This window comes from Hirundo rustica, chromosome 2 (assembly GCF_015227805.2).
Source record: "Hirundo rustica isolate bHirRus1 chromosome 2, bHirRus1.pri.v3, whole genome shotgun sequence".
NCBI classification, from domain to species: domain Eukaryota; kingdom Metazoa; phylum Chordata; class Aves; order Passeriformes; family Hirundinidae; genus Hirundo; species Hirundo rustica.
Window position 1 is genome coordinate 25,864,269 of NC_053451.1, and position 22,278 is coordinate 25,886,546.

Genomic DNA, 22,278 nt, shown 5'->3' on the forward strand with positions numbered 1-22,278 from the left:
CCTTCTGGCAAACCATGTTTTTGCAAGGCAGGGTACAGACAGGATTTTCCACCCTCCTTGGCTCCAGATGCAGTAAAGAAGTTGAAAGCGCTGAGTTAGGTATTCCACTCCACCCCTGAGAGCCCTAGGTCCAGGAGGGTGAGCATATTTGGGAGTAGTTCCCCAAATTCATATTCTAATCAGCCTATTAATAGGCTGGCTTGGTCCCACCCCCAGCACTTTGGCTATAACTTTTCTTCTGGGAGACTCGACTGCCAAAGCGAACGTTCCCTTTGGCGTTGATTCAGGAGCTTGGAGGGGGGAGGTAAAAATTAAATAGGAGTCTCGATGAATGTGGTGCCAAGTCTCAGCTCACTCACTGCTCTGCTCTCCTGGTAGGAGGGGTTGCCATGCAGGGCAAATGCTTTCTGGTCGTGTGTGTGGGGAAAGAGGAGGGAGCAGCAGAGATGCGGGAAAGGTCAAGGGACAATGCAGGACGTTGGGTGGGAATGGTGACGAGACTTTGAAAGGGAAACAGAGGTGGAGGAGCACAAAAGTAGGTAACTTTTCAGTTGAAAGGCTGATGCTTTTGCGAGTGGAGGCTTGGATTTGCAGCTTCGGTTTTTCCATATAGATAGGGATGCTGATGACACTTGTCATCCAGAGTTCTGTACTGTCTGTATGGCTCAGAAACTGTGTAGGAAGCATCTTGCTGCAGAAACCCCTCCTTTGCCTTCCTATCCAGTGAATACTCTTTCCCACCCTAGAGCTTTGCTAGTCTAGGCAGTTCAAGAAAATGAATGTCTTGTAATACTTGTGGTAATCACTGATCTTTCACATAGGCTGAATGTTGGGCTGCAGTCTTGGTTTTCTGAGGTTAGAAATGATTGAGAGTGGGTCCTTCTCCTTTTGCTCATCCTTGCAGCAGGTATATGAGGAACAGGGCTGTGATAGCTCATCTTGTGTCCGGCTGTTTATAGGAGTAGGAGTTTGTCTTTTCTGTCTGTTGTGGTTTACCCCAGCTGGCAGCAGTTAAGTTCCACATACTCACACCTTGCTCTGTAGGATGGTGATGAGAATCGGAAAAAAGGTAAAATCTGTGGGTGGAGATAAGAACAGTTTAATATTTTAATTATTGTAAAATATAATACTAATTATAATGACAGTGATAATAGTAATTGTAATGAAGAGGGGAGAGACAGAGGGGAAAAAAAACCCAAGGAAGGCAAGTAATTCTCAATACAGTTGTTCTCCACCCACTGACTGATGCCCAGGCAGTGATTGGTGGCTCCTGGCCAGCTGTCCTCAGTTGATACACTGAGCATGATGTTCTGTGGTATGGAATATCCCTTTGGCCAGTTTGGGTCAGCTGTCCTGGCTGTGCTCCCTCCCAGCTTCTTGTGCAACTCGTCACTGAAGAGCAGAGCATGGGAAACTGAAAAGTCCTTGACTTAGAGTAAAGCAGTACTTAGCAACAACCCAAACATTGGTTTACTAGGAAGAAAAGTAACACAATCCCGGAGAAAACCAGGACACTGTCCTTTCTGCTGTGGGCTTGCCTTTATGAACTAGATGGCTAGGAAGCTGGTGGGGAAGCCTGCGTACACCTTTGGAATCAGGGTTCAAGTTTTGCAGATGGCTGTGAGCTGGTCCATGTTCTCCTATCAATCTATCAAGAGAAGCTTGGTACTCAGAAATTGCATTTCTGTATGGTAAAAGTGTGCTTGAACATTCCCTGTGCCCCTGTTACCCATCTCCACTTGCATGGGTGTTTACTGAACACCTGAGTGGCTTGCACACACTCACAAAAGAAAGGAGATGCAGACCTGATCTGTGGAAGGGGAGCACACTCAGCCAGGTGTCCCAGCTGCTTTGGGTATTTGTTGGACCTGTTGCTTATAAAACTGATCTCTAGGTTGTCAGTGTTTACTGATTAATGTGGTGAGTGCTCTCTGGTCAGTCATCCCTTGGTGCCACTGGTACTTCGTTCACTGTTGAGGGAGCGTGTGGAGGGCTAAGGAACGGGAATGGGCTTCTCCATATCCCAGCCTGTATTTGTAAGCCTTGACACCTGATCTTGTTGCTCAAATATGCCTCCCCATATCAAGGGTGCTAATGAAGAGCATGTGGTCAGCATTTGAACTGTACAGATTGCTCTTGCCTGGAGTTGTGTCAACACTTTTATGCTGTATTAAAACCTTTCTACTCCTCCGAAGGAAAGCTTCCATGGAATATAGACAACTTGGTTTCTGTTTCTAGCATGGTTTTAACAATGGGTTTAGGCAGTTGGATTTCTTCCCTGGGCAAGAGCTGCTGAAGTTGCTGATTTCTGGTGGAGGAACTTCATCATGTGTATCTAATTGCATCGTTCCTTCATAGCGTGACTGAGGCCAAACATACACTTCTGGGAGATTTCTGTTTCCAGCAGGGCAGTCAGAAGGGACTGCAGGACAAGCATTGGTGCACCGCAGTGCAGTGCTGTACCTGCCGAGCTAAATCCTGCTGGTGACACTCCAGGCTTCTCCTCCTCCCCTGTGTGCAGTTTGTTTGCTCTGTGTTCCCGTGGACTTGAGGAATTACACTGACCCTCCTTTCTCCTTGGGGTTTCTTCAACCCCATCATCTTCTCTAGTGATGCACACTGATGAAACAGATTGAGCTGATGAGTTTTTACCTTGTTCTGTGGCAAAACATATTATTAACTGTCCTGCTGCTTTGATTGCAGGAACTTGCTCGAGCAGCATGTTACGCAGACTTTGCAGACTAGCTCTGTTGCCAGAGCCTCCAGCCTGTGTGAAATTAGCCTTGCTCTTGAATGCATTTTTCCTGTCCTGAAATCTGCACGAGGTGTCCTGATGCCCGTGTGAGTTTCTCCTGCCCATCACCAAACGGGATGAGCACCAGTGTTGATCAGTTCCCCCCTCCCAAGAAGTTCTGCGATAGCCGGCTAAATGGGTGTTAATTGCATCTGCAAGTGTGAAGCTCCTGGGGAAACTGAGGGGTCTCCTCCAGAGCAGCTTCTTTAGCACTGAGAGGTGTCAGACTTGTGACCCTCAGCCCAGTGTCTCTCCAGCAGCACTTCACAAAACTGCGTTTACAGCCACCTTTTTGCAACTGATCATCTCTGCATCTTCTTGCAATTCATCTGGGCCGCTTTTCCATGCTCCCAGTCCTAAACTTGGCAGAACATGTTCACAGAGGGCAGCTGAGCATTGGCACCTTTCAAACACCCGGTGCCATGAAGTACTCACAGAATAGGGAAGAAAGCTCTGACTTGTGGATGAACTGATAATGACTTAGAAGGGAAGAGATTTTCGGTCACATTCTTAACCATTTTTAGTCACAGGCCGTACTTTTCCCACCCCCTGCCTGTGTCTGCTACTTCACCTCTGGAGGATGGTGCTGCAGAGATAGGTACCTGTGGAATTGCAGAAGAGAATTTTCCAGTAGCCTCTGAGGAAAAAAAAAAAAAGTGCTGTTCCCTGCTGAGTAGGGAGCAGTCTCCTTTGATGTTCCAGATGAGTTATGGGAATGGTGCCTTGTTCTGTTTTACAAGGGTCTGTTTGGTGGTGTAAGGGCTGTGTTGCCAGCAAAGTTCAGCTAGGACTTAGGACGTGGGTCAAAGCAACACCTCGTTAAGAGGCTGCTTGTTTGTGATAGAAGTGAACAGCAAGCTCTGGGAATGCCAGGTATTCCTCATTAGAGGTGATGGGAAAGTCTAGGATGGGCCATAGGTATTGATAACTTTGACAACTTGTCTGGGAGTTTCTGATGGGGTAAAGTCTGTCTCTGAAGCCTTGAGAGAGGGTGTGTTTTTCTGAAAAGAGCACGTTTTCCTAGCCTCTTACCTTTCTGCGTACTGTTTCCAGATTTTACATGTGGCTTTACATATGGAACTGCTCCTCCTTTTAATAAAGAGGACAGACCTGGGGAAACTGAAGTGCTCACATCTTTCTACCCTTCTCTACTCCCTTCCTAGATCTTGATCCCTGATCGTCCCCAGCTCCCTCTGTGCACACACCATCTCTCCTCTCCTCCTCACAGGGAGGAGCGTGAGCTGAGTGCACCAGACACCAGGCCAGGTACCAGACTTATTTGTGCTCCTGCAGATGCACCAGGCAGCAAAGGCAAGTGGTGCAGGCTGATTGTTATACCCTGGAGCAGTCTTGCATTTTTGGAATACTTAATCCTTTAAAAGTTTACAGGCCTACTTGCAGGTGAAGTGCCCGCTGTCAATTATTAACCCTCATGGCCAGCACAGCGTTACTTGCTCCCGGGTGAGGAGCTGCTCGGCTTCATCTTTCTGGAAGAAATGGTGTGGAGGAAATGCCGCTGGGTTCATCTGCAGGGATTTCCTTTCTTGTTGGCTTGTCTTTCAAAACCAACTCTGCCCAGAAGTCCAAGAACGGTATGCGCTCCAGCCAACCCTGTACTTAGGGGGTTTGTCGTGGAATTTCTGTTCCGCTGCTGCCCTGCCCTCTGAAGTGCCTGTGTGTACCACCCACAGAGACAGATGGCCTCCCTAAGCTGCCGAGGAAATTCTGTGGCCATGAAGGTACTTTCATCTTTGAATGCTGAAAAAAAAAGAAAAAAAGAAAAGAAAAAAATCCACCCCCTCAACCTTTGACGTCTGTTTCTTGTGGTGAATGATGGAGTACAAATATTCTACGAAGAAGTGAGCTGTGTGCCTTTGGGGGAAAAGAAGAGGCTCGTGTTTTGCTAAGAGGACAAGGAATTGTGAATTTACAGTTCTCATATAGCACAACAAGTAAAGTCCAATAAATATGGAAGCTAATTCCTGACTCTGCCCTGAAGAAGTAAGGAAAAGTTAATAGGGACCTGTGTTGTAGTAATAGAATTTTATTTTTTTTTTATTTATTAATGGCTATAAAATTGAGGTCAATTTCAATATTTTCACTTTTAACTTGATTGCCCATCCAGTACAAGCTTAAATGAACTTCAGTGCTTAAATTTCTTTTGTTCAGTGTAGGTCATGTGGGGACATCAGCTGACAGTGTGGGGAGAGCTATTCCCTGGCTGACAGGAAAACAGATTCCTGGCACAGCAGTGAGGAGCTTGGCCGTGGTTTGGAGCTTCAGGCTGCTGACTCTGGCTTGCATTCCTCTAGTCCTGGTAGAGGGTTATCTGCATCCTTGCTGGGGCTGGATTTTTTCTCAGCTCGGAACTGCAGGTCACGTCCCGGTGGCCCCAGTGTTGTTCATAGGGTTGCTGAGTGCTGGTTATAAAATCAGGTGACTCTTGCTTGTGCAGAACTTGCTGGGGTGGAGCTTTGTGAGGGATGCTGTGCAGGGAGGACTGGGCTGTAGTTTGAGAGCTGATACCCCTCTGTGCAAAGGTCTGCTGGTGGCTAACATGGATGCTGCCTCTTCAGGCCTGCCTGTGTAGGCTTGCAGGAGAACAACATTCCCAGGTGTTTTGAGAGGAATCCTAGAACAAGTTAAAGCTGCTCTATTGACTCAAAAGGCAACCTCATTCACAGTCTTGCCACGTTAATCCCATCCCCACCTGTGAGTCAAATAAGAGATGGTCCTCTTTCCTGAGAGAGTATCTGACCACGCAGCTGTAGGATCAAGAGCTGAATGCTGATGTTTCATGACTGCAGCATCTAAATGTAAAGTCCTGTTACAGCACTGGAGTTTTGCTGCCAGTAGAAGCTTTGAACACTTTGTTATTTTCTTGGAATTAAAGCTGTAGTTCTTAGCTTTGACTTAAACACCCTAAATCAGCAAATAACCCCTTCTCCTACCCTCAAAAAAACTACTAACAAAAAGCCCCACCCTTAGTTACTTCATAACTATTAATGTAGCTTGAAGAATTCCTTGGCTGAAGAGTGGCCTAATTTGAAGCGTGAACAGGCTTTAAATTCTCTTGTGTAAATGCAGACTCTTACAAACTCCTTGCCATACCTGCCAGTTCCTGCATACACTTTTTTTTTCATTTGAGGCTCAGACTCATCAGAGGCATAGCATGCATGTATGCTGGGAAAAGGAAATGCATGACTGTCATGGATTATGCTGCTCCCAGGAACTGGAAATGGTAATCCAGGGTCTCATATGTTGCTGATTTCTGCAAAGTTCCTGGGTGCTTGAGTAGGACACAGGCTTGAGCTGGAAGCTGCCAGGTGCCCTCTAGCTCAGGGCTTGGGGATGTCTGGTATTTCATCCCTGGTCTGCACTAAGCACCTGTCTCAACTCATCCTTGCAAGCAGGGGAACCTCGTGATCTTGCTCCCAACTCCAGTGTACAGCAGGTAAAGCACACCTTGGTATTGTTCTGTCCCCCTGCCTTGTTTGAAACTCCCTAAATCCTAAATACAACCTCAAGTGTATAGACACTTTTGTAAGAGGTTACACCTCCCTCAGAAATACCTGGGTACACCCCTCAATTACAGAAACATTTGATCATAGTTATGCATCACTTCTTAAGCTAATGCTGCTGCAGAAAAAAATCCTGTCAGCAGCCTGATCTCTTCCTCACCCCTCCCAAAGAAATACGGTCTAGTTGCACAGCAATACAGTGGTGGAATTGGGGAACTGGTAATTTATATCTCTGTTATCCATGTAGCTTTGCAGGTTGTGTATTTTTCTACCTGGATTATTTTGCTCAGCTTATTCTGCAGTCTTCTTGACTACCCTTGTGGTGTTAAATGGTTACAAAGGCTTGTGGTGGCAGAGGAAAGGTTTGGTGGAGCTGAGGGAAAGATGCAGGATAGGATTCTCTCATGGCTGTGGACTGATATTCAACTTGCCATTGACTAGGACTCCCAGGTCCCTCTCTGTGGTGTTCCTTTCTAGCATCTCATTCCCCAGTCTGTCTTTACATCCAGAATTGCCCCATCCCAGATGCAGAATCTGTCACTTTCCCTTGTTGAAACACTTCATGTGGTTGGTAATAGCCAAACCCTGCCTTCAAGGGCATCAGCTGTTCCTCCCAGTTTTGTATCATCTGCAAAATTGCTTAGTATCCCTTCCAGTCTTATATCCAAGGCATTTATGAAGATGTTGAAGAGCACAGGGCTGAGGATGGAACCCCCACTAGTGACAGGTCTCCAGTCTGATATCTCACCATTCACTGTAACCCTTTGTGCCTGACCCAGTTGCTCGCCCATCACATGATGTGTTTATCCAGCTGAATGCTGGACATCTTGTCCAGTAGGATCCTGTGAGAGACAGTATCAAAAGCTTTACTGAAATCCAAAAAGATGACACCAACTGGCTTCCCTTGATCAACTAGCTGGGCTACCTTGTCATGAAAGGAAATGAGTTTTGATAAGCAGGACTTTCCTCTCATGAAGCTGTGCTGGCTGTGAGTGATGACCGTGTTGTCATCACACTTTCAGGTGTTTTTCAATACCTCTCAGAATAATCTTCTCCATCACTTTACCAGGCACTGAAGTGACACTGACAGGCTTGTAGTGTCTGGGATCCTTCTTCTTGCCCATCTTGGAAATTGGGACAACGGCTGCTCAAAAATCCTCAAGAGAGGCTTTGCGATGACATCAGCCAGCTCTTTGAGGAGTATTGCATGAATCCCATCAGGCCCTGCAGATTCCTGCAATCTGCAGGAGCCCTCCTTGGTGGGGCAGGGCTCTGTCTGCAAGAATTTGCTCCTCTGCTGAGCCTTGGGGAGAAGAGAGCCTCCAGTCCTGGCTTTTCCTCCCCAGTCCATCTGACCTACAAGGGACCTGCCTTGGCCCAAGCATGAGGGATTGGTCTTGAGCACCTCAGGTCATGTCCTTTGAGATTCAGAGCTGGATATGGTGCACAAATGGATGGCAGCGTACATCTGTGGATTTGGTTTATAGTCATATCCCCAGGTGTGAGGCTGGACTTGGTAAATTATTGTCTTGCGACTTGCAGGTCTCCTTCCACAGGGCCCAATGGCCTCAATCATCTGCTCAGCTGTGCAAATGTTAACTCCAAGATTGACTTCAGCAGCGTCCCTGACTTTCTCAGATTGGTCATGGGTCTGTGTGGAATTTGGTATGGACAAGTGGATCCCTTTGGGCTGCTGGCAGCAACACCCACAGGGCCTGGGGAAGCCAACTTGTCCCTGCTTTGTCAAGACCCGTGTATTTCTGGGGTGCCTGTGTCTGCCACGCTGTGCAGGTTTGTGAGGAAAGCTCAGCAGCAGCTCAACTTCTCATCACCCTTTCACTGAAGTTGTCCCCTCTGTGTTCTTCTCTCACTGCTTTCTTTCCCAAACTGCCATTTTGCTCAATATATGAAGAAAGCCTTTCACAGCTTTGGCTTTACTTTAGTGTGAGCAGACAATAGCTGGTGGTTCGCTTGGGGTTTTTTTTTTTTCTCATGAATAAACAAGATAGTATTCTCATTTCCTCCCTTGAGGATACCCTCACCACTTGGCAAAACCATATCATGGAGACAAATGCTTGGTGTGCTAGCAGTGCTCTTGGAAGACCCCTTTCGAGCTCTAGCTCCTGGATCCAGTAGCTGCTGCTCTCCGGGTCCAGTTAAACTACTACAAGTGGCTCCTGAGGGTGCTGGGTTGGGCTTGAGGTGTGGATGTCTGGCCAGGTGTTGTTTTGGTTCACTGCAGGTGTCTGGGACACGGCAGATTCATGGGAGGGCACGGGCAGCTCCTTTGCCTCTCATGTTTCTTGTCTGTGTTGCAGCAGCCCCTGGAGCAATGGGATGCTGGTAGCAAGTGTTCTCTTTCTGTTTGATGGGAAGGTAGAGCCTTCGCCTGTTTGAATGTCTTGTGTGGCATCAAAGGGAAGTGGGTGTCTAGTTTGAGAGCTCTTGGGGCATCTGCATGTGGTTATTGGTGTCTGAGGAGCCGGCTGAAATGCAGCCCAAGCCGTGAGTGCCTGAAAGCTGCTTTTGTGCCCTGGCTAATCCATGAGCTATACCATTTGGATTTAGTGGTTCTGCTAGGTGTCTGAACGGTGAGTAAGTGCTTGACAGCACCTCCCCACACACGCTGCTCCCCTTGGAGAGGTGGTCTTGGCTTAAGAGGATGTGGGCAGTTTGCTCTGGAGCCTGGCATCTGCCTTCCTCAGCCTGAGGGAGAAGTTTGCTGCACCACATGCTCAGGCTTTCACAAGCGGCTCTTTCAGATGCAGCTCCTGAAGCTGCTCTTGTTGTGCACTCACCCATCCCCATGGATGGGTTGAGGCAACTGGAGCCAAATGGCTTTGCCACATGTTAAACTCCCTCTGCTATTCTGTGAGGGGCTGGAAGGAACCCTTCCCAGTTACCTAGGCTGACCTGCTGCAATAAAGCCTCCTAGAATTGTATACAGGGAACCTGGCAAGAAGCTTAGTCTCAGCAAGGGATTAAATCTTGTTGTTTTTTTTAAAGAGAGTACTCTGCCTTCCATAGGAAGCTCTTTTGGTGCTCCAGAACCTCCATTGTTTCTAAAACTCATGTTGGACTTCTGCTTATTTTGTTTTCTCTCTGTTGAATGTGATGTTGGATGTAACAAGCGTCCTTGTGATCCTTGTGTCCCTTGACACTGCATACTGTGAAACAAGATGTTCACTGTGTTACTGAGGAAGAGAAGTGTGGTGCTGTCACAGCATCTGACCTCACCCCAGTTATTGTCCTCTCCTGGCAAATCATATTATTGGACCTTTTGGAGCACTCCTTGGGTGAGAGGGCTGTGCTCTCCTCCTCTTCCTCCTCACTACATATTACCAGTAGTGTTCTGGGTTTTTTTCCTAGTCTGTTATGCTGGCTTCCACCTTCAGCTATTGGAAGTGGAAGGAAGGGCAGTGCAGCTGTTGGGAAAGCATTCATCAAGTTTTGAGGTTGTACCAATAAAAGTGACTGGGGAAAACATTCAGGCTGTATGCTGGTACCCTAAAGACCAGTTAACTTCCTGAGGTATTGGGCTTGGAAGTTTCTCAGAAGGAGAACTGCAGTGGGAGCATGCCATTGGGTTTACTGGGGTTTTATAGCTGCTGGCTAAAACTTTGTGCTCTGCACTTCTGTAGCAGCATCTTTTTAGTATTGGCCTGGGAGCGCTTTTATAGGATTCCTCAGGAAGACTTAAGTAAGTAGCTTGTTTGGTTTGTGTGAGGTAAAGGAGTTGATTTCCCCCCTGCCCCCAAGTTTGATCCTACCCTCCTGTAAAATCCTGTTTTTCAAAAATACTCACAGCTTTCCTTCAAAATGAAAACAGTCAAATGTAACAGCAAAGTTAGTAGTTGAATTGAAGGGATTTTTTTCACCTGTACTTGGAGGGTTTTGACTAGGCTGCTTTTGAGGTTTGAGGAAAACAAACCAAAAACCCAACCTGAAAACAAATTCTACTCTCTCTCTCATTCAAAAAATTTCTTTGTTGAAATCCCTTCTACATCAGCAGTGAACTATTATATTGCTCAGCTGGTGTGTTGATTCTGATTTCTGACTTGGAAGAGAGGAGACTTATAATGGCTGTTGGAGAGCAACGTGTCTTGTCTGCACAGGGCAGAAAAGGGGAGATCTGCTGTTAGAAACTGGCCTGGCGCTCTCCTTAAATTTACAGCAGTCATGTGTTGTTCAGATGTCCAATGTTGGATATAGATGGGGACACACGTTAAATTCCTATCCTTTTCTTTCTGTGTTGTTAAAAAAGGCTGTGAGGGGAGAGAAAAGATGGAGATGGGTCACTGCAAAGCTGGGGCAAATCTTGTGTGTGTTTGGGTTCCATATAAATTATATCATTAACGGATGGATGTTGGCTTCCTTGGGGGAAGCAGCTGTGATGCCATCATGCTGACAACCTGCTGCCATGATGAGATTTTCTTCCCTTCCCTGATAAAGGTTTGACCTTGCAGATTCTTTTCCCTGCCTCACCAAATGCCAGAAGCTGGGTATCTAAAACAAACTTGCTGTGTCCTGGTTGCCCGGTGCCTGTTCCAGGGAGGGCGAGGATTGCGCTTGCCTGCCTTAGCCAAGGGGAGATCTCAGTTGTGGTTGTCTGACAAGAAAATGTGGTTTTCCTTTTCCTAGGAGCTGCAGTCCTGTTCTCTTGACTGTACCAAACTGAAATGCTCTTGTAGTTATGACGATCAAAAGGCGTTTTTCTGCTCTGCTTGTTTGGCCACAGCTGCTGGAGCAGTTCCTCGTCTTGGCGTCTCCGCTGAGATCTGACTCGGGCTCTGTTTACGGGAGAGGACAGAACTGTAGCCAAAGCATTTGTGCTTCTGCATGGCCTTGGTCTTCTGAGGAAGAGAAGCCTTGCTTCAAGGTGTTGCTTGGGAAGGACAGAGAATACCAAATCCCTTGCATCTTGCCAGCTTATGGCCCCTGGTGTGGTAGTGCTGCCCAGAGTCATCTGTCTGGGCAGCCTGTGCTGGCCTCACCTGTAGCTATGACAGGCAGAGCTGCATAGAGGATGGTGGTGGTGCCTTCTGTAATCATCTTCAGCAGGGATGTTGGTGTGGGAAGCATTTTGACTTCAATTGCCTATTTCCAGTTTTATTTCTAGTGCTGGTGACTTTGCTCTGGGAAAACAGGCCAGCATGGTGAAGGATCAGGAACTTGAACCCTAGCTCTGTGCCTTGGCAAAAGTGTGTGAGAAAGGAAAAAAAGGGAGTTTTCTGGGAGGGAGATGTGATTGTACAGCAAGGGAGGGCAGAGCAGTCCTCTGAGCCTGTTGGGTGTGAGCTGACAGCACTGCTAGAGAGTACAAAATGCTGTGGACAAGCAGCTCAGTGCCCCAGGAGACCTCCGTATCTCTTGCAGTAGGCAAGAGATGCAGTTGTAGGCTGGAGACATCTGGTAAGGCAAAGCTGACTCTCCTTTGGAAGGCTGTGTTGTGGAATCTTTTCTTAGCTGTTCTTGGAGGTGCCAGACTTCCCAATTGGCTGTGGCAAGTGTTTTATGTGCCCAGAGACCTTAGCTTGTTTTGATACTGTGTCTGTTTTGAAGAATGGTAAAAAAATGTTGTTTGGAGGAGAGGAGTCTGTGCTGGGAACCATTTGATTAAATAACCCCAGGCTTCCTCAGCCCACAATTAGCACAGCAGTCATCAAACCTCTGACTATCCCTGTGTATTTTAGGTGTGTGTGGCTCACTCTAAACCCTGATGCTGCAAGATCTGCATCCATAGCAAGAATGCTCTGGTAGCAAACAGCTCAGCTCTTTCTGGATGTCTACATAGATCTGTTGCAAAAGTATGGGGCACTCCTCTGCTCTCGATGATTCTCAGTGTCTACTGATATTTAGTACAGTACCATGACAGGCTACATTTCTAGCTTAGCAGGAAAGCACAAAACTGCTAAAACCATGTGAGTGACAGGTGCGTAGAGGTGTTTTGATCTTTTTGATTTTTTTTTTCTCTCCTTATTTTTTATTTTTAGCAGCCCTCTTGCACCACTTCATGAAACTCAAACCCCTCTTCCTAGAAACCACCAGTATCTTGATGATATAGGCAGGCTTCTTTGCTTGTGCTTTGCTTCTGTACGCCTGTTTTCCTAGAAATCCACTAAGAAAAGCCAGTTTTGGTATTGGCGTAGTTGTGTCACAGAAGGCAAAATGGCCTCTGAGGCACTGTGTATGGCAAGACTGCAAGTATTCAGATCTTTTGTAGAGGCAACTATTCAGGCAAAACTGCTCCTGGCTTACCCAGGAGAAGAAAAATAGTTGCTTCGTTTGTATCACGCAGTCCCCTCCTCCGCTTCCTCGGATGCCCTGTAAAAGTTAATTCATTACTGTTCGTAAAGGGCTCTGCATTTCTCTGCCGCCCGAATGCCACCGAGGTACCCTGTGCTTCTGCCGGCTCTGCTTGTTTGCTTTCCCTCTTGGCAGCGTGCTGTGACATGGCCTTCTTCAGGGGAGTGAAAACAATCGCTGGAAACAAGCGCCGCGCAAAACGCGAAGCAGCCAAGCGTAGAGCCTCGCTGACCCTTGCCTGCGAGGAAAGCTGTGTTTCCAGCAGGCTCCTGGAATGTGAAAGGGGTTTTCCTCTCGTGCCATAAGTTTTGAATCCGAGCTGTTGCATGGAAATGCCTTTTGTCCCGAATTTTTGTGCTCTGCCCGTGGCGGGGGTGGGGTTAGGACTAGATGATCTTTGAGGTCCCTTGCGGGCCGGGCCTTTCTGTGATGATTCCTGCGTTCCGGTGGTTTGCTGCAATGCCGGGAATATACCGGGCTTGCCAGATCCTCTCGGCGGGACGTGAGGACGATCCTCGCCCTGACCCCTTTCATACGGGCGATTAAGTATCGAAACTTTCTGTTCGTTGCCTTCCTGCCCCTCCCCATTCTTTCAAAGTGCCGAACACAAAAGGAAGGCCCCGGCGCGGCTTGCTGAAGTGCGGGGTGAATGAATGCAGCGGCCGCCGTGGTGCTGAACTCTGCGAGGAGGCCGCCTCTCCAGACGTGGCCTGCAGGGGGGCCGCCAGTTTCCATTCCCGCTGGAAATGGCGTGTGGGTGGAGAGGCGGCTCCCTGCAGCCGCTTCGCCTCGCTGGCGGGGCGGCCGAGGGTCTGCCCTGCCCCGGGAAGCCCGGAGAGCCTGGATTGCTGTCGGGAGGCGGCAGACTTCCTTGGTGGTTGCTTTGCTGCTGCTGGCTCCTGCGGGCTGCCCTGGGTGCTCCCATGCCCGGGGTTGGCCTCCTCCCGGTGTTTGCACAAGAGCGTGGGGTGCCCCCGTGCAGTGCTGGGGTGCTGCGCCTGGCCGGGGCGCGGGTTCTCGGCTGTCCTGCGCCGGGCAGGGCGAGGCGTCCCCTTGATGTGGGTGAAGAGGTTGAGCAACACAGCCCAGGAGGCTCTGATTCAGCCTTTTCCTTGCTCTTGCAAATTGTTGTGACCCTTTTAATTTACTTGTCCGCAGCTTCTAATTTATTTATTTTTTTTTTCCCCCTGTAACAGAGAATTTAAAGATTTGTAGTTGTCTTCCCTAACCTGCCGTGCTTAGAATGGACTAAATGGGAGACAGAAATGGGCTGGTAAACATCAGTTTCCTGGATTTCTACTACATTTCCCTTCCAGAGAGCAGACCCCCCTCTCTGTGTGACTGAGATATCTCCTGTGTGAGATTGAGCCTTGTATTGGATTTGCACCAGCAACAAATACCTGGGCTGTAATTTCCAGGGCAATGATCATTGTTTGCTGCAGTTTAAAAGCTTTGTTGTGTTTGGATTTTGAGTGCACGTGCCAGTGAATTGGTGGGGAGGGTCATTTAATGAGGGGGTGGAAGGGATGTTAGGTGGGGAAAGCTGGCATCCTGATGATAATGCTGTCGGTGGAGTCCAGGGAAAATGTGTATGTATAAAAATAAATCATTCTCTGTTGTGATGCCTTGTGTTTTGTCCTAATAGAGCTAGCTTCCATTTCCCACTGCTGGGATGGAAGTTCCAGTGATGTTTGAAACGAGTACAGTGTATTAACAGAGAATAACTCTGTTCATTTTTGTCTTCCTGTTTTGAGTTGGTCCTGGTTTTCCAAACATTGTGTTTTGTGATGAAACTCTATGGAGCTTTGTCTTCCTGGGAAGCGGAGATGGAAAAACTTGATCATGTTTGCAGTCAGAAGGGGGAATATGTGCTGCTGCCACATGATTACTTTTATGAAATTTTGTCTATAGGCTGCAGCAAATTCACAGTAGAAATCAGAAGCGTAGCAGGGAGAAATAAAATGGTTTTCACCTGTTCTGCATCAGCATCTGTGTGTGTCTGGCAGTGGGTCAGTCTATACTATTTTATCAAAGGAAAATTGTTTCCTTGGTAAGCTAGTGGCTCTTTATCACAAATCAGTAGCCGAGTGTGTAAGTGGAGTCGCTTTTACCAAATATCAGGTGAGGAATTATGAAGGAGTGGCACCTGAAAGGTAAGGCTTCTTTAAGATGCTCTAGCTGGATCCAAAAAACCCCTCCAAACAATCTTAAGGATGGAATTTGCTTCAGAAGCTAAATTCATCGTCTCAAAGGTACACAGCAAATGAATGGTGATGCACTGACTGATGAAGCTACTCAGTGAACAAGTCTGGGTTTGTTTTTCTTTCTCAGAATCTCTTGAATGGGCTGGCATCTGTGCTTAATTCACTGATCAGTGGGAGTGTGGCAGCTGTAGAGTGAGGATGGTGGGGGGAGTGTGTGTGTTTAAATTACTTGGGTGTGATGCAGAAGTTTAATATTAGCACAAAGCACAGGAAAATTTAAATTGCTCCTCCGGGAACACACACGGAATCTGTGGTAGCGCTGAGCACTGAATTTAGGGCTTAATTTGTTAATGTCTTATTTTCCCACGTTACAGTCCTTGTAATGTTTTCTTCCTATGTTGTAACATGTGTGAGAACACTTAGTTGCTTTCCTTCGGAGAGGCCTTGTTGGGAAGTGTGACCTTTCCAAATAACTGGCGACAAATGTGTTGGCAGTTACACTTTCGTTTTGAACGCGCAGAAAATGATTTTTAGCGTGGGTCCTTGGCAAACTCCAGTTGGTTGAATGGGTGATCTTGGTGATCTGCTGAGAGTGCCACGCTGAGGCACGGAGAGAGCTGTGTCCTACTCCCGCGTTTTTAAACACCGGAGCTCGGGCTTGTTTTGAAATGCTGCCCTATTTGATGGTAACAGTGCCTACAGACATCTCTCTCTCTCTCTTGTCAAAATGATCGCAAAGGAAGATACCTCTGGGTTGAGCCTTCCCCGCTGCTGGCGCGTGTGTTTGTTTTGCTCCCGTGTGTGTCATCCTTTTATGTGAGGGCATCCCTTCAAAGGGATGGAGGGAGTGCCACTGCTCCTCCTTCTGTCCCTAGCCGGGGATTTAAAGAGCAAGGCTGAGGTAATCCTGGCAGCCCTGCTCCTCAGGCTGCGATCTTATCTTGCTGTGAAAGCTGAAGAGATCACACTCTTGTCAGTGCTGGGATGGAGGAGGTCTGAGGTGCGGCTGGAAACAACAGGGGAGGAAAAGCATCCATCCTGAGCTGGTCCCTCCATCCAGGCTGGCCAGCTAGAGCAAAGCCCGTGGGGTGTTCTGGTCTTCAGCCTGAGCAAGGTCTCTGCAGCACAGTGATTGTACTGCCGAGGTGGGCAGCTCTTGTTCTTACGAGCTCTTGATCCGTAATTTCCCGTGCTGCAGGCAGGCTAGTGCTTCGCTTTGTGTGCTGCCCTTGTTTAGGGATTTCCTGACATCCTCCTATTGAGCGGAGGGCAAAGATACTTATCTTGCATCTCAAATGAAAATTCAGGTCCTAGAGAGAGTAATTAATATTCGGTGTGTTGCACGGTCCTGTGGGTGTGACAGCTCTGTTCCGAGTCGTATCACAATTCTTCCTTCCTTTCTTTTTTGTTTTTTAATATTTTAAGGAAACAAGAGAGGTTGTTTCGATCTGAGAGCACTTGTCTTATTTTGCTGTTTTTTTCTTCTTTCCCCAGCATCCAGCGAGCTGCACTGGTGGTTCTGGAAAATTACTACCGAGATTTCACAGTCTACAACCCAGCCCTGTTAACAGCCTCTAAATCCCGAGCAGCCAAGCACATGGCTGGCCTGAAAGTCTACAATGTTGATGGTAGGTGAGGAGAACTGTAGTCTCTGAGACAGGGTGGGATGGGGAAGGGCTGGATTTGCTTTATGCTTTGTTATGCACACATTCTCACCTTTTTGCTTTGCCAAATCCTTGTCTCTTGCTGGAAATCTTCCTAGCCCGCTGAGTTTGCCAGTTCCAGATGACTTTGCAGATGTGTTTGGCCCTCAATAAGGCTTTTGTCTTTGCCAGGTGAAATGGCCACGTTTTTGGGCCGGGCTTAACTGTTACGCGTCTTGACGCTTTTCAGCGCCACTGCTTGTTTCAAGCAGCCTCTGCTTTTTGTCACCCTTGGGTCATCTCTTTAGTTGTGATAGTACAATAAACACAACTTTTAACTTAAATTAGTTCCCCGGTCGTTTATTGTGCTGCTTTCGCATGCAACCTTCAGGAAAGTGAAGGAGCCACGGTATTAGCAGCAGTAAAGTGATGCTTATCAGCCTGCAGCCTCAGCACTAAATGAGCTATGCCTGGCTCACCCATGGCCATGGAAATTCAAACACAGATAACGATCCACATTGAGCTTTGCCGTTCTACAAACAGTTTTCAAGCTTTGGGGCTTTAGAAAAGCTGATGGATGGATGTGTGGATGCTCAAAGCAATGAAAACTGGACTTAATCATTTTACACTCTTAAACCCTATCAGTGAAAGCCACGCTTGTTAAGCAGGGGTGTCCAGCAGGCCTTATAGAGGTGCACATTCCTTTGGGAGAGTCAAAGTTGAGTGGCAAAGCTTTTATGGTGAAGCATGGATGAAGTAGTGTGATAAAATATGGTAAAGGCACATCCTGCCCATGAATTTGTTAATATTGAAAGGCTTTGAGAGCGGGGAAGAGGAGACTGAAGGGACTTAGCTGGACAAGGTGGCTCTGTGTGCATGGTGTGGAGACTGAAATATGAACAATATCTGTTATATGGAAAAACATGAGATATGATTGTTTTGCTTCCAACAAAGTTTCCGTGCCTTATGGGTATGGAATATTTTGTTTTTGTTTTCCGTTTTGCTTTGTTTGTTTGGATTTTTTTTTTCATTTTTGTTGCGTTTCAAAGACTTTATCTTAAAGGCTTCTTCAACCTCATGCAGCACTCCTGAGTCCATAACATTAATTTGGAGGTTTGGATCCTTACAGTGAGATATTCCCATCCTGACAGGGGAAGGGGAAGGACAGGGTGCCCATCATGTGTCTTCTACTGCCTGGAGTGATGCTCTTGGTTGAGTTGTGTTGGACAGGGGAAGCAATCAGACATGCAAACAGAAATGCTCTGCATTTTTCTAGGGGTGAAATAATTCATTCCAGCTGTTTGCTCTCAGTGAGACCTGGTGTAGGGAAGGTAAGGTGAGGGTCTCCTGATCCCACAGCCTGCCAGGCTGGCTGCAGGGTGTGCCATTCTGATTACTGGCTTGTCCTCTCTGTATTGCAGTATCTCTTCAGGAGTTGGTGTGCTCTCTTTTCCTGCAGCACCTGCTGGGACAGTGGGACTCCCAAGCTCAGAGAAAAGACAGTCAGTCTGGTACTGTGAGTGCCTCAGAAAGCTGTTAGCTCATGGGGCTTCGTTAGAAGAGAGAGGAACCAGAAGCAAGCTGCAGATGTGGCTGGCAGGCCTTTCCAAGTGTCAAGCTTGTGAGCTTGCCAGGACCTGGAAACTCCTGCCTTTCCTTCTGGAGCAGTGCCAGTTGCCTGGGCTGTTCCGTGTGCAATGCTGCTGCCTTTGTGGACTTGGAAATCTCAGGCTTAAAGGCATGTCCTTAAGAAGATTCCATCCATCTTATAAAGCAGAGTGTAGTTCTGGCTGCAGCTTACCCTGATAGCCTGACAGTCTCTTATACCCTTCTTGTAAAGAGACAGTAATGCTATTAAGGCAGCCTAATTTGTTGACAGCTTTTGTATTTGATACTGCAGCAGCCAGGGAAAAAAAAAAAAAACAAAACAAAACATATTGCTGTAATCTCTCTTATGCAGAGTGGGGAGGTTCACCTTCAAAACCAGGATTTTCATTGCCAGGCGTAGTCAATGAAGCAAATTACAGATGTAACCCAAATTTGGGAGCTAGTGTCTCCCTTGAGTCCTATCCTCCATTTCAGAGCTGTCAAACAAAGTGTGAAATGTTTAGACTCTTAAGAAGCTATTTGTGTGAGTGCTTGTTCTTCCCACTGCTGAGTTTCAGGCTTCTGTCTTGGAATCTGGTTTGGGCTTTTTAGGAAAAAAATTAAAAAGAGTTGCCCTTGCTTGAGCAGAACAATTTTGAGCGTGTCTGTGCAATTGATTTGCCTTAGCCACTGCCAGCTGAGAGTGTGGGCTCTCAGAGCAGTTTGGCACAAATCAGCTCTTGGTGGCTTGGAGGCAGTCCTAGGCTACCACTTCTCTCTGGGTAGACCCACTTCTGCCCTCTATCTGGATAGAGGAGTTTGTAAACTCTTCTGGGGCAGCCTTTTTCCTCTCCCTACCTGAAAAGCCAGAGCTGAGGGCTTCAGGGGAGAGTTGCAGAACTTGGTATTTTAAGGTCGCTGCTTAAGGTCCTGTAGTAGACAGCTCTGTGGACGGACTGGGTGTTACAGAGCAGACTGCTGCTTCCCTGTTCCTGTGGCTATGTAGGATCTATTAACAGCAGCAGAGGCTCTAATGGCAGGTGCTCAGAGTGCCATGAGAAGCTACTACACCTATAGACCCCATCTTACCCTATTGTGGGACTGCTGCTCTGACAGCATCTGCCCTTCTATGCCTTGTCTAGTGGTGACCCTGCTGTCCCTGCATCCTGCTTCCCCTTCCTGCAAATAACTGTCTGGAGTTCGGCTTCCATTTGTTCATCTCCATGTCTCATTATGTTCTTGTGTTTGTCTCTCTCCTCTTTCCAACTTTCTCACTTTTTGTGCTCTCACACTGTCTTGGTGCTGAAATGTGATATGCTCCAGCTGCCCTTGCCTTCAAACTGAAAGCATATATAATGGGGGGTAAGTTGCACCCTTGGCATGTTCACCTCACTCTGCCTTCGTGTGTATTGTGTGAAACCCTCCATCCCAACTAACCTCCCTTGTCCACGTGCCAGAGCGCCCTCTCTAAGCCTGTGCTGCCTTGCAGGGTTTCTACCGGAGCTCCTGAGGACCGGGGAAGGGTTTGTAGGCTTGGCTGGGAAGGCTGGAGCCCCGGAGCACGCGTGACAGCTGCCGCGGGGTGCCGGTCTGTCCCAGCCCCAGCCCCGTGGCACTGACTTGTCCCCCTCGTGCCCGTCCTTGCCCCCGCAGGCCCAGGTAACAACGCGTCGGGGCAGTCCCGGGCCATGATCGCCGCCGCCGCCCGGCGCAGGGACTCCAGTCACAACGAGCTCTACTACGAGGAGGCCGACCACGAGCGCCGCGTGAAGAAACGCCGGGCCAGGTAACGCCAGCCCGTCCCGGGTGCCGCTGTGAGGGTGCCCCCAGCCCGCCACGAAGGGCTGGCCGCACATCCGTCACGGGGAGGAAGCTTGTGGAACCCAGACGCACGGGGGACGGCGACGGCTCGCAGCGGGAATTACCCGAAGGACGCGCGTGCGGCCGAGCTCGCGTGTACGAGGCAGATAAGCTAACGCAGTGTCGTGCATCTGGGAACCGTCCGGTGCCTGGCGAGTCTGTAGTTACTTGCTGTAGGAAGTCCCATTATAGTTGCCCATGCCCAGGCTTGCCAGCTGAAGTAATCCTGGGAGAGGACCAGTGGAGTGCTTGGTGTTGTCCATTCATGGGTGAGGAGAATATTTGTGCTCGCAGGCTAGTCAAAGGGACGATTTGACTGGCTTTCGATGAATTGAGGAGGAAATACTTGACCACAAGCAGTTACATTTTATTTGGGAACATGGATATGTCTTCTGCCAGTCATGCTTAGGCCGCAGAGTCGATGCTTTGTTGAGGTGACCCGAGACAGTGCCTGTGTTTGCTCAGGAGCCTAATTGCAGTCTGTAGTTAGCATACCTAACGGTTTGAGGCAAGTTGCTTATGGGCAGGCTCCCCTGAACTGAGCTGTGTTCGGAAGGAATGTGTCATAACTGGAAGGAGCTGGCTTGTTTTGAGTTTTCTTCTGGCAGTTTGCTTCACTGGGAAGGTGCTGGCACTGCGTCCCCTCCTTGCCTGCTTCAGTCTGACCTATGCTCTATAGCCTCCATCTTTTAGGCTCTCTTCCAGCCTCAGAGCAATAGGAATTTAAACCTGTCCTTCTGTGAAGTGTAGCGTCCTAACTTGGGCACATCTCCCATGCTTGTTGAGTTTGGTTAGAACAACTGCTTAGTCAGAGGGAAGCCATCAGTGTAGATAAGGCCAGGAGTTTAAAACTGATTTCCACCCCCACCTCTCCCATGTCAAATTGCACAAAATGGGCAAGGGTCAGGACTTCTCGTGCTGTTCCTCATGGACAGCCTAAATGCAGTATGCTGTACCTCTGATTGTGGTGAGGCAGCTGCCCCTGGCTTTAAGGTGCATTGGATATTGAGATCCTTGTGGACAGTCATTGGTGACTTGAGAGGAAATTAAGTATAAAACAAGTCCTGTCTGAAGGGGCCGCAGGGTTCTGTTGGGTGGCTCTTACTGTTTTTTGCTCACTGGCTGCCGTGCAGCCCCTCACTTGCAAGTTAGCCCAGTACTAAGCAACGAGTGTCATAAGACATCTGTTCCCCTTTGATGGTGTGGTCTTGGTGTTTGCTCACCTGTGCCAACACGGGAATGGTTTGCAGAGGATGCCTTTTAGCTACAGTGTTGGGAGTGAAGAGGGAGGAGTGTTGCTGCTCAGTGGAGGGGTGCAGGGCAGTCACTGGGCAGCACGAGCTCCGCACCCAGCTGGTGGAAATGAGAGCAGACCGCAGCTTGTGGGCACAGGTGGTGTCCTGGGTCACGCTGGGGTGTGGTCTGCCTCCCCCTGAGCCTTTGCCTGTCCTGTGCTTTGTGCTGCAGTCCCGTGTGCTGGGACCGCTGTACTCAGGCGCGCGTTAAAGGCGAGGGCGGCTGTGTCTTGTTTGAGCTGATGTTCCTGCTGCGCCGGCAGAACCACGTGCAGTGCTCGGGGCTTTACAGTCTTAGTCCTGGTTTATGGCCCTCAGTTGCTGGGTGGCTTGGGCAAGGAAGGAAAAGCTGCTGTCTACCCCTCAGACTGTCAGTAGAGAAGGTTTTGCATAAATTGGTGGCAGGCAGTGACTTGATGGCAGGTGGGAATAATAAGAGGCTTGTAAATCCTGACTCCCAGGCTCTGCCTTAACCACAGACCCATCCTACTTCTTGTTATGACTCTCGCTGCCCTGATTTTTTTGCCGCAGGCTCGTGGTTGCAGTTGAAGAGGCTTTCACTCACATCAAACGCCTCCAGGCAGAGGAACAGCAGAAAGCTCCAGGAGAGATGATGGACCCCCGGGAGGCAGCCCAGGCCATCTTCCCCTCCATGGCGAGAGCTCTGCAGAAGTACCTTCGCACCACCCGCCAGCAGCAGTACCACAGCATGGAGAGCATCTTGCAACACTTGTCCTTCTGCATCACCAACAACATGACACCAAAGGTAGCGAATGCTTCCTCCAGCGCTGCTGCAGGAGGGAGGGAGAAGGGGCTGGCACGTCTGTGTGTGCAAGCAGAACAGAAAGTTCTCAAGGGAGGTGTGGGAAGGTTTTCATAGTTGCTCCCTGTGAATTGACCAGTGTGGTGTCGGTTGCATCAGGTCTTGAAGGGAAGTAGTATTTCCTCCGCAGCATCTTCTGTCTCTTTTTATTTGAAAGTGCCTGTGAGGTATTTGTTCTTGAATCCAGTTCAGCAAAGGGAATGCTTAATAAATGTTTGAAAGGGTGGCTTTGAGTCGTAGGAGTT

General features: G+C 48.4%; 1 protein-coding gene across 2 annotated transcripts in view; it reads left to right on the plus strand.

Moving 5' to 3' along the window:
• The window catches only part of VANGL1 (VANGL planar cell polarity protein 1), a 45,430-nt gene that overhangs the window by 16,532 nt on the left and 6,620 nt on the right, over positions 1-22,278 (plus strand). For both annotated transcript variants that reach the window (XM_040055457.2, XM_040055456.2), the window contains exons 5-7: positions 16,320-16,453; positions 19,709-19,841; positions 21,742-21,976. In XM_040055457.2, coding sequence (XP_039911391.1) covers positions 16,320-16,453; positions 19,709-19,841; positions 21,742-21,976 — 502 coding nt within the window. The remainder of the gene's footprint in view (positions 1-16,319; positions 16,454-19,708; positions 19,842-21,741; positions 21,977-22,278) is intronic.